Raw genomic sequence first — 16383 nt, forward strand, 5'->3', positions numbered from 1 at the left:
GGAATCGTTATTCACAGTAATAGAAAAAATATAGGACGGAATTTTAGGTGATTTTGCCCAATCCTAGCTGTGAAACCACCAAATCAAAATTAATCAAATTAAATCAAATTTATTTGTATAGCGCTTTTTACAACTGGTGTTGTCACAAAGCAGCTTTACAGAAACATGATCGCAGGACAAAGAATCAGGCAAAGACATTAAACATAGAAAATACAGAATACAGAACCCCCAGTGAGCGCGGAGGCAAGGAAAAACTCCCTCAGAGCTGCAGGAGGAGGAAGAAACCTTGGGAGGACCAAGACTCACATTAAAGGGGGGACCATCCTACCACTGATCAAATGACTTTTCAATTAATTTGAAAAAGTCTTTATACATCCATATAGGTCTTATATATGATAATTTTCCATTATCATTATCAACTTCATCAGTATTGCAGTATTACATCATTTGTTTGGCTTCATATTTTTGTATTTATTTATTTACGCATTAACATTCTCAAGCCAAACATCTGAGTTTAGTCAACTAAGTCAACAAAGTTATTTTAATATGGCCTTTTCTTTGGTAAAAGCTGCTAAAGTCATGTCATGAACTAATGGGTCAGAGACATGTGACCACACATACATCAGGGCTCCAGACATACATAGTCCCACCGTCCCACGGAAAAATAGCACATGTGTTGAGATCGAAGCTCTTTTTTGAGGTGATTTGGGGATGGTGAATCTGTTCCATTAATGGCAAGAAACAAAGTGTCCTAATCACCTTTAATTCACCCTACTTGCGTAGACGGATCAAAACTCATAAACATACATTCAACCTTTTTTCATGATCTAGTACTATACATCTTTGAATGATCTCTAGTTACAGCTACCAAATCTATATAGAGAGAGCAGTACAAAATAACGAGATAGAAGGGATGGAGAAAGGTGAATAGAGCATAAAGAGATAAAATACAGCACAAAAAGTAAGGAAAGAAGTGTGTAGGATATTTCTTTGTTTTATCAATTCTTTATGGCAATAAATCTTGTACCGCTGGAAAACTTGTTAATTTCTCTTTTGTAAGGAACTTGTTTCATTGGCGCAACCCAAATACTCAGGTCTGCAGAGCTCAAATCACAAATGCATGTTCCTTACAAGTGTGGCTCCATTTAAAAGGGAAATTAACACACTTTTTTCCAGCATTAAAGTGTTTTTTTTTTTTTGTTTGTTTTTTTTGGCCAGGAAGCATAGTTGCAACAAGAATACCAAACACAGTTTTTATAGCTGTTTGTGTCATGAATATATAAAGCTTTAAATAATTTGTAGTACATTTTGTTTTATTATGGATTCAACTGTAAAAAAAAAAAAAAAAAAATATATAATTCAAAAAAAAAATCATTCTAGTGGTACTTTTTCTTGGTTTCATAAAATAAATTTGTAAATGTAAAGAGATGTCTAATATGATTAACATTTACTGTAGCTCTGGGCTTTAAAGCTGCATGTTACAGAATAATTGCTAAGCTTTTGGAAATCAAATCTGTTTTGGCATTATTAGAGATAATGTTATCCATCACATGTTTTTAAACTTTTGTCTGTAGTGTTACTAAGGGAACATATACTCAAACATTCATAAATATGTCCTTAAATATCGTTTTTACAATTATTTGCACTCATGTTTTACTCATTTGTCCGACACTTTAGATTTGTTTTATTCCTGCACTTTTATTTAGTTCAGTTTCTTTCGTCCTGTTTGAGCTACTTAATTTAATTGTACTCAATTATAAGTCAGTTTATTAAGCCTATCAGTTAGTCCAGCAGTAGCACCATGGCGAGCTTAGTTCTGTTAATATCTTTCAAAAAAGAAGGCAGTCTAAATGTTATAAGACCATATTATTGACCCAGTGGAACTGATCTGTTGGTTGTGTGGAGACGGACATTCAAATAGCTAATATTGTTCTTTATTTTGTGATTTATACAGTAAAGTAATCAGTAAGCTGCATTGATTGATTATTCTGTTGGTTTGAATTGTAAGCAGTTGAGTTGAGTCTCTAGCCAGGCTGTGAAAGCTGTGTAGTGGGCTGTGTGGGCTGAGAGTTGCAAGAGGTTGGGAAACCCTGAACTAGATAATTACAATTAAACACACAATTAAACACAAGCACTTCTCCACTGATCCGCCCCTCAGTCTCTAAACTGAGCTTTCACTCGGAAACAATCCGTCCTGTCCCCGAAAACTGCCCTTACTCACCCACTTATACATATATTTATTTATACATTTGCATATCATTGAAAAGTTACTTTTCAGTAATTCAGTTGAAAATGTGAAACTCATATATTATATAGATGTATTAAACACAGAGTGATCTATTTAAATTATTATATTTATTTTATTGTTGATGATTATTATGGCTTACATCTAATGAAAACCCAAAAATCAGTGTCTCAGAAAATTAGAATATCATATAAGACCAATTGGTACTTTTGGCAGTGTGGGCAGTGTGCCAAGTCCTGCTGGAAAATGAAATCTGCATCTCCATAAAAGTTGTCTGAAGAGGGATGGATGGACAGTGATGGTTCGGAGAGGCTTTTAAAATTAGTTTGAAATCTCCAGCCATCACAGCATTCACATTTTATGGCAATTAGAGGGGAAAGCAATCAATTATATATATCAAGTGATTAGATATTTATAATCTCTTGTTGATCACCAATTTGTTTCTTCAAAATAAAGAATTCTTAACCTGAGTTCTATCAAATTTCAGAAATGTACATTAATTTTAACCCTTTAAAAAGTTTTTTTTTTTTTTTTTTTTTTTTTTTTTTTTTTTTTTTTCCTGCCTTCCATTTTAACCCAGTTTTCATACCAATAGTGAGGCTGGACAAAATGTATTCAGATTAGTGCATCAGGTTTTTTGGAAATATCTGCAAATGTACCTTAGTGTTTGTGTTCATCTCCCATGTTGTAAGTTCGGAAATCAAACAAAACTCAAACATTTAGTATTAATTTTTAAGTAATCTTTACCGCAATACTTAAATTGTGTCTCAGGATGACATAGCTATAAACATTTCCTTCCAAACAACACACAGCTCTGGGGGGAAAAATAGACCACTTAAATAGAATGAGTTTCTTTGATTTTACCAAAATAAAAAACTCTGGAATATATTTAAGAGGAAGATGGATGATCTCAAGCCATCAAACCAAACTGAACTGCTTGATTTTTTGCAGCAGGAGTAAAGGCATAAAGTTATCCAAAAGCAGTGTGTAAGACTGGTGGAGGAGAACATGCCAAGATGCATGACAACTGTGATTAAAAAACAGGGTTATTCCACCAAGTATTGATTTCTTTGCATTATTTGATTCATTTCTCATTTTCTGCAAATAAATGCTCTATATGACTGGTTTATTTGGAATTTGGGAGAAATGTTGTTTATAGAATAAAACAGTAATGTTCATTTTACTCAAACATAAACCTATAAATAGCAAAATCAGACAAACTGATTCAGAAACTGAAGTGATCTCTTAATATTTTCCAGAGCTGTATTATCTTTAGAAGATTGCTGTGCTAAAATAAGGGAATAAGGGAGCTTAAACAATCCCAATTTTCCCAAGTAGCACATAATATAACGTTCTGAACGTCATGAATGTTCACAGCATCAGTGATTGCCTTCATCCTGGTCCTCGCCAAACAGGGGGTCATTTATATTGGTCCTGTGGAGCTGTCCCCATTGTTTTATCAGCTCCACTGATAACCCCACTTCCTCCCCAGCTCCCCTCCAGAGATAGCAGATGTATTCTGGAGAACACATGCAGCTCTCTCGTGCTGCAGTGGATTGTCATTGATACGCGGCGCACCGTCACCGCGCCGCCCTCCCCGAGTGGCCGCTGAGGTGCCGCACGCTTTATCTCTCCTCAGACCGGCCTGCCGGTTTCTATTCTCGGCGCGGCCGAGTCTCCAGCCTGTCAGGATCCGCTCCTAAATGGCTGCTATAGACAGTTAAATAAGCATGACTCGCAGCACCGACGGGATAATACATCCTTATCTGCCCGGATCTCTCCTCTCCCATATAAAGTTGAAATATATTTTCTTGTCAGTCACTCTGGGATTTTTCTCCCCCTTTTCCTCTCCTCCGCTCTGCCTTTCCCCCGCTCGTCTCTCTCTCTCCCCCGTTTCCTCGTGCACAGCGAGTCGAGGCTACCTCTGCTTGCGAGTGCATACTAATAGGGGAGTGGAGTTATGAGCTGCATACTTGGCATTCAGTGCAGGAGTCTGAGAGAGAGCGCGAGAGCGAGGGAAGGAAGGAGGGAGGGAGGGAGGGCGAGAGAGGCTGGGTGAAGGGATAAGGTGGCCACCTCACTTCACAACAGCCCTGATCATTTCTCTTTCCCTCTCTCTCTCTCTGTAGCTCATTTTTATTCGTTCTCTCCCTCTCTCTTGCAGTCTCTCTCCTGCTGTGTTCCTTAATTGTGCAGTCTCTCTGCTCAGTGTCTCTTTCTATGTCTCTCCTGTCTGCAGTCTTACTCATTTTGCTGTCTCTCTTGTTCTCTCTATCTCTCCAGGGTGCAGTCTCTATCATGGGCGGTCTCTCGTGAATATCTCCTGCAGTCTTTCCTCTTTAGCTGTATATTTGCGCAGTCTTTTAAATCTTGCTGATCAGTTTCTTTTGTTCTAATGCATGCAGTCTCTTTATAGGTTTGCACTCTCATGCAGTCTATGGGAAGTCTCTCGCATTTTATAGTCTCTTGCACATTATTGCTTATGTAGTTTTGTGGTCTCTTACGCAGTCTCTATTGTCTATTCAGTTTCTATCACTTACGGTCTCTTATGCAGTCTATCACTTATGTAGTTGTGTGGTCTATCACTTATGCAGTCTCTCTCTCTCTCTTATGTAGTCTTATGGTCTCTTTTGCAGTCTCTATCGCTTATATAGTCTCTATCGCTTATGCAGTCTCTATCATCTATGCAGACTCTCTTTCCCTCTTATGTAGTCTTATGGTCTCTTGCGCAGCCTCTGTTGCCTATTCGGTCCCTGCTACTTATGTAGTTTTATGGTCTCTTATGCTGTCTTTATCACTTATATAGTCTCTATCACCTATGTAGACTTATGGTCTCTTACACAGTGTATCGCTTATGCAGTCTCTCTCGCTTATGTAGTTTTATAGTCTCATGCAGTCTCTATCACTTGTGTAGTCTAATAGTCTCTTACGCAGTCCATCACTTATGCTGTCTCTCTCTCCTAAGCAGTTTTATGGTCTTCTACGCAGTCTCAATCGCTTATGTAGTTTCTCTCACCTATGCAGACTCTCTTTCCCTCTTATGTAGTCTTATGGTCTTATGCACAGCCTCTGTTGCCTATTTGGTCCCTGCTACTTATGTAGTTTTATGGTCTCTTATGCTGTCTCTATCGCTTATATAGTCTCTATCACCTATGTAGTCTTATGGTCTTTTATGCAGTCTCTATCGCTTATGCAGTCTCTATCGCTTATTGAGTTTTATGGTCTCTTACCCAGTCTCTATCGCTTGTGTAGTCTTAGTCTCTTACGCAGTCCATCACTTATGCTGTCTCTCTCTCCTAAGCAGTCTTATGGTCATCTACTCAGTCTCTATCGCTTATGTAGTCTCGATCAGATAGATAAATAGATAGATAGATACTTTATTTATCCCGAAGGAAATTTAGGCATCACCTATGCAGACTCTCTTTCCCTCTTATGTAGTCTTATGGTCTCTTGCGCAGCCTCTGTTGCCTATTCGGTCCCTGCTACTTATGTAGTTTTATGGTCTCTTGTGCTGTCTCTATCGCTTATATAGTCTCTATCACCTATGTAGACTTATGGTCTCTTACACAGTGTATCGCTTATGCAGTCTCTCTCGCTTATGTAGTTTTATAGTCTCATGCAGTCTCTATCGCTTGTGTAGTCTTATAGTCTCTTACGCAGTCCATCACTTATGCAGTCTCTCTCCCCTATGCAGTCTTATAGCCTTCTACGCAGTCTCTATCGCTTATGTAGTCTCCATCACCTATGCAGACTCTTTCCATCTTATGTAGTCTTATGGTCTCTTGCGCAGCCTCTGTTGCCTATTCGGTCCCTGCTACTTATGTAGTTTTATGGTCTCTTGTGCTGTCTCTATCGCTTATATAGTCTCTATCACCTATGTAGACTTATGGTCTTTTACACAGTCTATTGCTTGCGCAGTCTATCGTGTTTTAAGTCTCTGTCACTTATGAAGTCTTATGTCTCTTGCGCAGTCTCTATCGTTTTATGTAGTCTCGATTGCTTACACAGTCGGTTTTTCCCTCTATTGTAGTCTTATGGTCTCTTATGCAGTCTATCGCTTATGTAGTCTTTTGGTCTCTTACGCAGTTTCTCTTGCTAATGTCGCCTCTATTGCTTATGCAGTCTCTCTCGCTTATATACCTTGCATAATGCTCATCGTCTTTTTTTTTTTCCATGTCTTTTTTGCTGTCTCTTCTGCACAGTCTCTAAAACACACTCCTTCCGCGCTGAATCTTTTACTCACACTTTGTCTCTCTCTGTCTTATTCTCTCTCTCTCTCGCGCTCTCAGACCAGCGACAGATGGGAGTCTGATTGAAACGTTTTATTCCCAGTATGGCCTCTCGCACTAGCTCATACTTCCCATACTCCCCACTTAAAATGCATAGGCAGCACATTAGGTTTGATTTACAAATTCATTTGGAGTTTACAGTTGCCCAACCCTGAGCAGCGGGGGGAAGGAGGGCGGGGGGGACATATATCTTCTCTAGCCATCCAGCCGGCGAGACCTGAGCATTCCTCATAGATCATAAGGAGCGGAGTTATTTAATGGGGCTCAGACGCTTTTCTAACATGTCTCTCCTCCCTCTGCCCCTCCCCTTCCTCCCTCCCTCCCTCCGTTCCCCGTTTCTGTCCTCAGACTCCAGAGGAACTGGATGACTCCGACTTCGAGACCGAGAACTTCGACGCTCACAGCAGGACCAGCGTCCAGACCGAGGATGACCAACTCATCGCTGGACAGAGCGCCCGGGTGAGACACACGCCTCCATGAGTGTGATGTAGCTGAACTGTGACACACACACACACACTAATATAGACCAACACAGTCTAACACATATAAACATAAGCACCACTGTCCTGAGTAACAGTTGCTTGACTAAGAACCAATACCATTTCTTGTTGTCTTTGTACCACAACCCCTTGTTTTTGAGTGTAGGGGTGAAATCCTCCCCCTAAGAATTGGGACAACACTTACACAAGTGCCAGATACAGATATAGCTAACTATGGCAGTGGAGCACTACAGAAAGTAAAGTTCAGCAACCTAGCTGCTGCTAATGAACTCTATTCAAGAATAAAGATTTAAACTTGGTGTGAAAAAAGTGAAAAACGTGGGTGCAGGTTCCCACTAGTGTGCAGAGAACAATATAAAAAAAATAATTTAACAATAATAAAATAAAGAATATACAGATGGAATATACAGATAACTTGACGGTATACACAATACACACTATAACACAACAACTTTAGACAGACATATATACATATGGTATTGCACGGATATACGTTAAGTATGACTAAATATATAAATATAGAATTCTATATAGATGCTGGTTAACTTGTAAACTTAAGGGAGTATTTTAACATATGTCTTCAGAAAGGGGGAAAAATGATGCAGAAATTAATTATTATTAGCCATTCCTTAATTCCTCTGTGATGGGGAGCCGAAATTTGTTTTAATAGCTAATATTTAGTCTTCCTGTTCCACTGCACATTCTGCTGTCAGTGGCACCATTCAAGGTGGAACAGGAAAGTTAGTTAGCTAGCAACTGACACAAACTAGAATGCTTGTTATAAAGAGAATTAAATTGTGGTAACATATTGGCCATCATTTATTTTTGTTTTTTGTCAATTTTAACTAATTTCATCTTTAGGTGTGAACAAGGGCTGGGCCATGGGGTGATTAAACCTAAATAACCTTTCCATGCTCCGCCCAAAACAACATATGTTTGTAGATTGAAAAACCTCTGAAATATTGTTAAGATTTAAATTGAATGATTTTTTATTTATTGATTTTATATTCTGATTTTTCAATAGAATAATTTTGTAACCAAAAAGTGTTAAACAAACCAGAATATGTTTTTACTTTAGATTATTCTAAGTAGCACATATATCTTTGAGGACAGATCTGCACACTCTTGGTTTTAATTTTAATCTGTGTCTTCTTGAGGGAGAGTCACCTGGAATAGTTTTCTCTGCATCTTGACGGAAGGAGTTCCTGGAGGTGCTGAACAATAGTTACTGATTTTCCTTCACGCTGTGAAGCTCCAGCTCATCCCAATTAAATCACCTCAAATCACCATCTCAGTTCATCAGGTTTAGATCAGGGGATTGGGTCAGATGGAGGACTAACATGCTACAATATAGAACATTTATTAAATAACAAAATAAAGAAAAGCATTGAATTAGAAAAGGTGTCCAAACTATATATATATATATATATATATAAATAGACAGGGGCATGCATATATATATATATATATATATATATATATATATATATATATATATATATATATATATATATATATATATATATATATATATATATATATATATGCCCCTGTCTATTTAAGACTTTTTTTATTTTTTTTATGAGCTATCCAGTGCTGATTATTTTGTCGATGACTAATCAGTGGCAGGATCATGTAAAACAGGACATAACTCCAGAGAATGTGTCATTATGCAAATGGTAAGATTTCCATTTGTGCCTGAGTTCAGTCATGCAGGATAAATGAGGCCTAAGTCATGGTTTTATTTGTCAGAATCCCCATGGGTCAAATGCTACAGATCTTATATAAGCAGAGAAAAAAACGCTTTATTTTGCTTCCCAGCTGTTTGAAATCATGGCTTTTTATTTTTGTCATTCTGACGGAGGGGGAAATGTGCAGACCTGCTTATTGTTCAGTAATAAAGGAGAAAATGAATCAGGATTGGCTCACAGAGCCTCACAGCTAGTCGGTATTAAACACAGTGTCAGGGGACGAGACTAGTTAAGGAGGTGTGGAGCAGAGCACTGGGCTTCTGTAATGATTTCTCATCAGCCAAGCTCATTCTCCCTCTCTCTCTCTCTCTCTCCCTCTCTCTCGCTCTCTCACTCTCTTTCTTTAGCTCTCTCTCTACCTGTCTTTCTCTCCCGGGTTAATGTTGCCGCAAGCTCATAAAAAGATAGGGAAAAATGTCTCTCTTTTCCTCTCTCGCTCTCTCGTTCTGCTCTCTCTCTTCCTCTCTCGATCTCTCGTTCTGCTCTCTCGTTCTGCTCTCCACACAGTCTGCTCTGTTGCCTTGGTAATGCTTATGAAAATGGCTCATGACATGAATAGAGCGTAAGGACATATTTCTGATTGTTTTATTTTGAAATTTGTTCACTCTGCTGCTCAGCCATTTGTCAGAGTTGATTTTGTGTAGAGATGCATTCTATTTATTGATTTATTTATTTATTGGTCTGAAACCAAGCAAAATGAAACATTTGGCAGGAAATGAAGCACACGTTTCGCAGGTCTTCATTAATTTAGCCTTTTTTTTCAGCATTAAATACATTTAATTTGTATGTATGTACATGTCATTTTTATTTTATTACTTCCCAACATACATACCAACAAAGCACAATACATTTGCCTTAATTGTGCTATTCCAATTATACATTAAACTTAGCTAAGCAAGATTTTACTAGCTTAGAGTGAACAAGAATGCTTTTATTTTATGTAAGTAAAGCAGAAAAATTAACTTAAACCTGCCTTTATTTGACTGCCTGTCGCTGCCACTTAAATAGGTAATCCTCTGTTCCTCTGTTAGAGGAAACCCTAAAATAGAACTTAACATATTTTTCGCACTATAAGGAATTTGCACTTAAAATCCTTTAATTTCCCCAAAAATAGTAAGTGTGCCTTTTATAATCCGGTGCTCCTTATGTATGAATTCTACCAGTCAGGTATTAAGGAGCAGTAAAGCCACTCCACTGAAGTACAGAGTTATAAGGGTGAGTTTTCATTGAAGTTTCTCCAGCACTAAGGCTGGGTGCAGCAGCATTAGCATTAACCGCAGCTCTAGCTCTTTCACCAGTCAAAGGTGAGTATATTGGACTGTAGTATGCGTGTTTACTGTGTTAAAACAAGCTATGTGCGGCAAACTCCTAGCTGATAGAGCCCTCAGTTACCAGAACAGCAAGCGTTTACAACCCACAAGCGCTGTGTTTAGCAGCTAATGCTAATGCTGCTGCACCCAGCCTTAGTGCTGGAGAAACTTTAAACTCGCCCTTAGACAAAATATTGGAAATCTAAGCTTACTGTAATTAAACAGAAGCACTTCACTTGCACAAATGGGTTTTCAGGAGCGAAATCTGTGTAGATTAACATCCAGCGCTCATTTAACTTGTGTGAAAATAGACCAGAAAATAGACTTTCACTGATAAAATAAACTATTCCTTGTTTGGTATAATAATAATAATAATAATAATAATAATAATAACAATAATACATTTTATTTATATAGCGCTTTTATAAAATATGTAGTCTTTTTATATATTCGTTCAAACGCCAAACTTTTTTAAAATTGCTTTCCTATTGTATTCATTTGCCAAAACTTATTTAACCTGTAGTTTCAGATGGTTTTGTTTTACCTCAGCCAAACAAGTTAGTAGATATTAGTAACACAAATGCTTTATTAACTGTATGTAAGTAGAGCAGAAAAATTTACTTAAACCTGCCGTTTGTTGGCTTCCTGACACTGCCAATAAAATGTAATCCACTATCCCTCTCTCAAAGGAAACCCTAAAATAGAACTTAATATATACCAAACAATGAATAGTTTATTTTATTTCATCTTTTAAAATATTCGTCCAAACACCAAATATAATATATTTGGTGCATCCGGAGTTTCAGATGGTTTTGTCTCTCCTCCTTAAAACCCAGGTTTTGAGGAGAACCCATTTGTACTTTGGGATCTTGTTAGAGCCGATTCTTCTGTTTTCTTTGAACACGTTTCACAGGCTAATTCTAACTTGCGTAGCGCAGATAAGGAGGAAGTGGAGTCAAATTGTGCTCTGCTCCTCTTCTCAATTGGTCCTAAAGGAGAGCATTTCTGTTTGCCCAAGTCAGTCATCTGTAGTCCTGACCTGAAGTGCTTGATCTCTGCCTCACTGGTGCCAGAAGTACAGTGCGCAGAAACACATTTTACTAAAGCTGCTGGTACAGTCTAATTCAGTAGGCAGATAGAAACACTCAGCTATATATATATATATATATATATATATATATATATATATAGGTGATGTTTGAAGGTGTGCAATTACTGACTGTAGCCTGTCTGGGATTGTGCAGTGCGTCATTCCCATCCATTAATGGTAAGAAACCTATGTTGGATTACTACTGTATAGATGTACAGTCAGTGGTAATGTGTTACCTGTATTGAGACATGAGCTCATAGCCAAAACACTATGACTCCTTTCCAGTTGACCTCCTCATACTCTGATCTCGAACACCCCTGATGTTTATAAAAACGAGTGGTGTCGATCGATTTTAAAAAAGAATCAAATTAATAACAATATACAGTAATTCTGTGATTAATCAGAACCATAGACTGTATATAAAGATGGACGCCGTGTCTCCGTTCCCATTCATTCAATGAAAATGAAGCCAAAATCTTCCGCCATTTTGGCGATTCAGAGACCAGAGTCTGCGCAGTAGAAACCAGAGGAGGGAGAAAGGCTGTGGAGAGACCGCCTACTCATTTAAATAACCCCGCCCCTGAGGGCTGCCTCGCGGTCACAGACTGCAGAGCGGGGCGGAGCGGAGCTGACGGTCTGTTATTGGTCCCGCCCATAACCAGCCCTTTTACCATAACCACACCTTTTTTGAATAGAGCTGAATAACGTTTTAAAAACCGAATTCTGTGAGAATATAAAAATTGTACAATATGAGCAGAGGTTACACTAGCTGTTGCATTTAAATAATGGAGGTAGAATTACAGTATATTAGAAAAAAACGTGATTAAAAGTTGTCTGTTTTGCCATTGAAACCTATGGGGATGGGTGGAGTTACACAGCTTTCTGCAACCGAACAGCAGGGGGCGCCCGACCTGTGGTGGCTTCACTTTTGAGAGACGATGCTCTGTCCAGCTATATACAGTCTATGATCAGAACCTTCAAATCATTAAAATTGGCTTCTTTAGGTAGAAATTAGAGATTGTGATAATGATTTCATTATTATTACACTGGTTTATAATTAATTAACTTATTTTATGATTTGAGAATTCTGAACCTGGGTATTAAACCTTATAATTTGTGGTTGTAATAAACGTGTCCCCCTTTTTCTATATTGATTCTATATTGATCTATATTTCATACACCCCATTTTCCTAAAAATAAACTGTTCTTTGTTTGGTATAAAATATTTAATCTTTGTGCATATTGCATATTTTTTTAAACTATAATACGCACTTAAAATAATTTAATTTTCTCAAAAATCGTCAGTGCACCTATTTACAATTGAATAATTTCACTAGAATCTTTCTTCTATTAAATGTTTTTTTTTATTTTTTTATTTTCCTTGGGGAGTAGTACTTTGACTTATCGGTCTTTTATTTAATTTAATGTATTTTAATCTGGTGCACTTTATAATCCAGTGTGCCTTATGTATGAAAACAGACTGGAAAAAAAAGACAGTTCAGTGATAGTGCATCTTATAATCCAGTGCAAATGGATTAGTAATCATACTCTTCTTAAAAATAATTGTATTAATCACAACAATATTCTGTACATTCTGTTAATCATGGATGATGCATGTGATTAACTGTATTTTTGGAAAGGAGACAGTAATAATGATGTAGTGTGGTTTACACCTGGCAGATTAGATATTTAATGGGAAAAATAAACACTAGTGTAGCTCCATATTCCACACTTTAAAAGCTTGAAAAATGGTAACATGCCATCGCTAATTGAAACTGCTACTATGTCACCAGGCTCTATTTAATTTAATTTAATTTTGTCTAATAATAAATTTAGGTTAAACACAGATTACAGATTAACTGCATGCGTTTATTATTTGGTTTTGATGGTCCTAGTAATAACTAGCCGTGCTTATGTTCTGGAGATGATGGTCAAATTCTGTGTGCTTGGTCTACAAGAGCGTGATTTCACAAGCCATTATTTAGATTCCAGTGTTCCTCTGTTCTTTTTTTTTAAGTGACTCCTCTAATTCAGCCTGCGAGGGCATTCCAGTTTAGATGTCATTTATTTAGCTAACGCCAGCAGCGGCGTGTTAGCGCTCCGGCACTCGAGAGAAATGTTGTGCGGTCGTGAATGAAGTCGATATTAAGAGCCGGAGTCAGACAGCAGTGGGAAAGGGCCCGGCTGTCCGGCTCTCATATTCATGGCTCTGCTTTATTTAAAAAGTGATGAACACATTTCCACGGCTTATTATTCGGCTGCAAATAAATGCCCCCTCCTATTGATCTCTGCCGTGCCCGCGGCGGAGGAAAATAAAAGATGTGAGCGCCAGCAGAAGACATCAGCCCTACCTCTGCTTCTGCGTGTGAGGGAGGGCTGTTCTGGATCATAGACCGCGCTGCCGAGCTCCATCAAAGAGGTTGTGATCCTGTAGCGATGTTTAGAAAAGTAAAACTCTTTCATAGCGCAGACATATCTCTCCCAAAATGGAAGAGCTCTCCTCCGTACAGGCTATATTGCTGATGGGGAGTGTGTGAGAGAGAGAGAGAGAGAGAGAGAGAGAGAGGGATATATAGAGTGAATGTATAAATGGAGACTGAATCATTTTACTAGCCAAGCACAGTACAGGCCAACAGTTCTCTTTTTCAATGTGTTTTCTTTATTTTCATGACTATTTACATTGTAGATTCTCACTGAAGCATCAAAACTATGAATGAACACGTGGAGTTTTATACTTAACAAATAAAGGTGAAATATTGTTTTATATTCTAGTTTCTTCAAAATAGCCCCCCTTTGCTCTGATTAATGCTTTGCACACTCTTGGCATCATTCTCTCAATGAGCTTCAAGAGGTGGCCACCTGAAATGGTTTGGAGTCAATGTAAATAGATGGTACAGAATTCCAATTGCTTAACAGGGTGTCAGTATACTGATATAACTGTTTTTTTTTTGTTTTTTTTTTGTTTTTTCACTATTTAAAATGTTGTGCATTGGCGATAAATACTAAAGTCCTCTAAACTATGAAGAAAAACACATGGAATTATTTAATAAACTAAAGGTTTTTCATCTTTTCTGTATTTTCTCAGTCAGCTTTATGAGCAGGATTCGTACAGCCATGAAAATCCTTTTTTAATAATAAAAAAAAAATAGCAAAAAAAATTAAATTCCCAGAAAGTTTTGGTAAAGTCATGGAAATTTACAATTTCAATTTACAAATATGTGCTATTTTGAACTAACAAATACATCAGCTCATAGTTACGTAGTTCAGTAATATAGCCCTAACACACTGAAGCTCTCAGGATTAAACAAATTTTATTGGAGATCATGTTAACATTGCCTAAAGAAATATATATTTTCATTATTATTCCTATAGTTTAAGTTGATCTTTGGTTTTATTGTACATGTATTATACATTATGCCCTGATGACATGAAAAAGTCAAGAAAAAGTAATGAAAATTTATGGGTTAAACCAGAGACTGTAAAAAGATGGACGTCGTGTCTCCGTTCCCATTCATTCAGTGAAAATGAAGCCAAAATCTTCCTCCATGTTGGCGATCCTGAACCCTGAGTCTGTAGAGCGCAGTAGAGACCAGAGGAGGGAGAAAGACTGTGGAGAGACAGCCTACTCATTTAAATAACCCCGCCCCTGAGGGCTGCCTCGCGGTCACAGGCTGCAGAGTGGAGCGGAGCTGACGGTCTGTTATTGGCCCTTTTACAATAACCACACCTTTTTTGAATAGAGCTGAATAACGTTTTTAAATTCTGTGGGGATATACAAATTTGACAATATAAGCAGAGGTTACACTAGCTGCTGCATTTAAATAATGGAGGTAGAATTACAGTATATTAGAAAAAAAACGTGATTGAAAGTTATCTGTTTTGCCATTGAAACCTATGGGGATGGGTGGGGCTTTCTGCAACCGAACAGCAGGGGGCGTCCAACCTGTGGTGACTTCCTTTTTGAGAGACGATGCTCCATCCAGCTATATACAGTCTATGGGTTAAACAAATAGTACAGTACATAGAAAATAAAGAAAACGCATTGAATAAGAGAAGGTGTGTCCAAACTTTTGGCCTGTACTGTAGATGAAACACACTCATACGCGGTGTCGTAATGTTGTTGTATAATAAATATATGTGTGTGTGTGTGTTTGTGACCACAGGCCATCATGGCTCAGCTGCCCCAGGAGCAGAAGGCCAAGATCGCTGAACAGGTGGCCAGTTTCCAGGAAGAGAAGAGCAAACTGGATGCTGAAGTGTCCAAGTGGGACGACAGCGGCAATGACATCATCGTGCTGGCCAAGCAGATGTGCATGATCATGATGGAAATGACCGATTTCACCAGGTTAGAGCACCAACACACACACACACACACACACACACACACACACACACACACTCACACACACACACTCGTTCCCTTAATTCACCTTGCACTCTCCGAATAGCTCTCACCTCTTTATCACATCCACACCATCTCCATGTGCTCTGGCTCGCAGGATCTGCATGTCTGGATGAGTCAAACCATCACAGCCGAACCTGGATGATCCATTTTAAACCTGAACTTTTCACACAGCACAGATTAGCCTAATGAATGCTAATGAATCTTAAACCTGTATATAGCCTTACTGTATAGTTTCACACTAACTACATACATTCCACATTTCACAGTAATAATTACTGAATAATGTATAGAAGTTTCTAATTAATATGACTGAATCTGCACACAGGTTTTAACTACATTTAGCATAAAAAATGCAGCGAAACATTTTCTGCTTGGTTGAAAATAAGGATTAGATAAACTACTGTATTTTTCGCACTGTAAGGCACATTTAATATTCTTTAATTTTCCCAAAAATGGTCAGTGCACCTTATAATCCAGTGCGCTTTATGTATGAATTTTACCAGTCAGCTTTACCAGTAAGGCGCTTGAGTAGCATTAGCATTACCCTCTAAGCCCTAGCTATTTAGCTATTCAGAAGTGAGTATTATCGGCCTGTAGCCTGCTGCTAACCCCAGCTAGCTCTGCTGGAGTAGCATTAGCATTAACCACTAATTGCGCTTAGCCCTAGTTAGCTCTTTCACGGTTCAGAGGGGAAAATATCAGACTTGGTCTGCGGGTTTACTGTGTTAAAACAAACCACGTAGGACAAACCTCTAGCTAATATCGCCCTGGTTTAAAGGAACACTTTGGTACT

General features: G+C 38.1%; 1 protein-coding gene across 1 annotated transcript in view; it reads left to right on the forward strand.

Annotated features, from left to right (window-relative positions):
* ctnna1 (catenin (cadherin-associated protein), alpha 1) overlaps positions 1 to 16383 on the forward strand; it is a 268835-nt gene that overhangs the window by 192062 nt on the left and 60390 nt on the right. Inside the window, exons 14-15 of the mRNA XM_049475253.1 lie at positions 6883 to 6993; positions 15349 to 15530. Coding sequence (XP_049331210.1) covers positions 6883 to 6993; positions 15349 to 15530 — 293 coding nt within the window. The remainder of the gene's footprint in view (positions 1 to 6882; positions 6994 to 15348; positions 15531 to 16383) is intronic.

The sequence above is a fragment of the Astyanax mexicanus genome, chromosome 2, assembly GCF_023375975.1.
Source record: "Astyanax mexicanus isolate ESR-SI-001 chromosome 2, AstMex3_surface, whole genome shotgun sequence".
Classification (NCBI taxonomy): Eukaryota; Metazoa; Chordata; class Actinopteri; order Characiformes; family Acestrorhamphidae; genus Astyanax; species Astyanax mexicanus.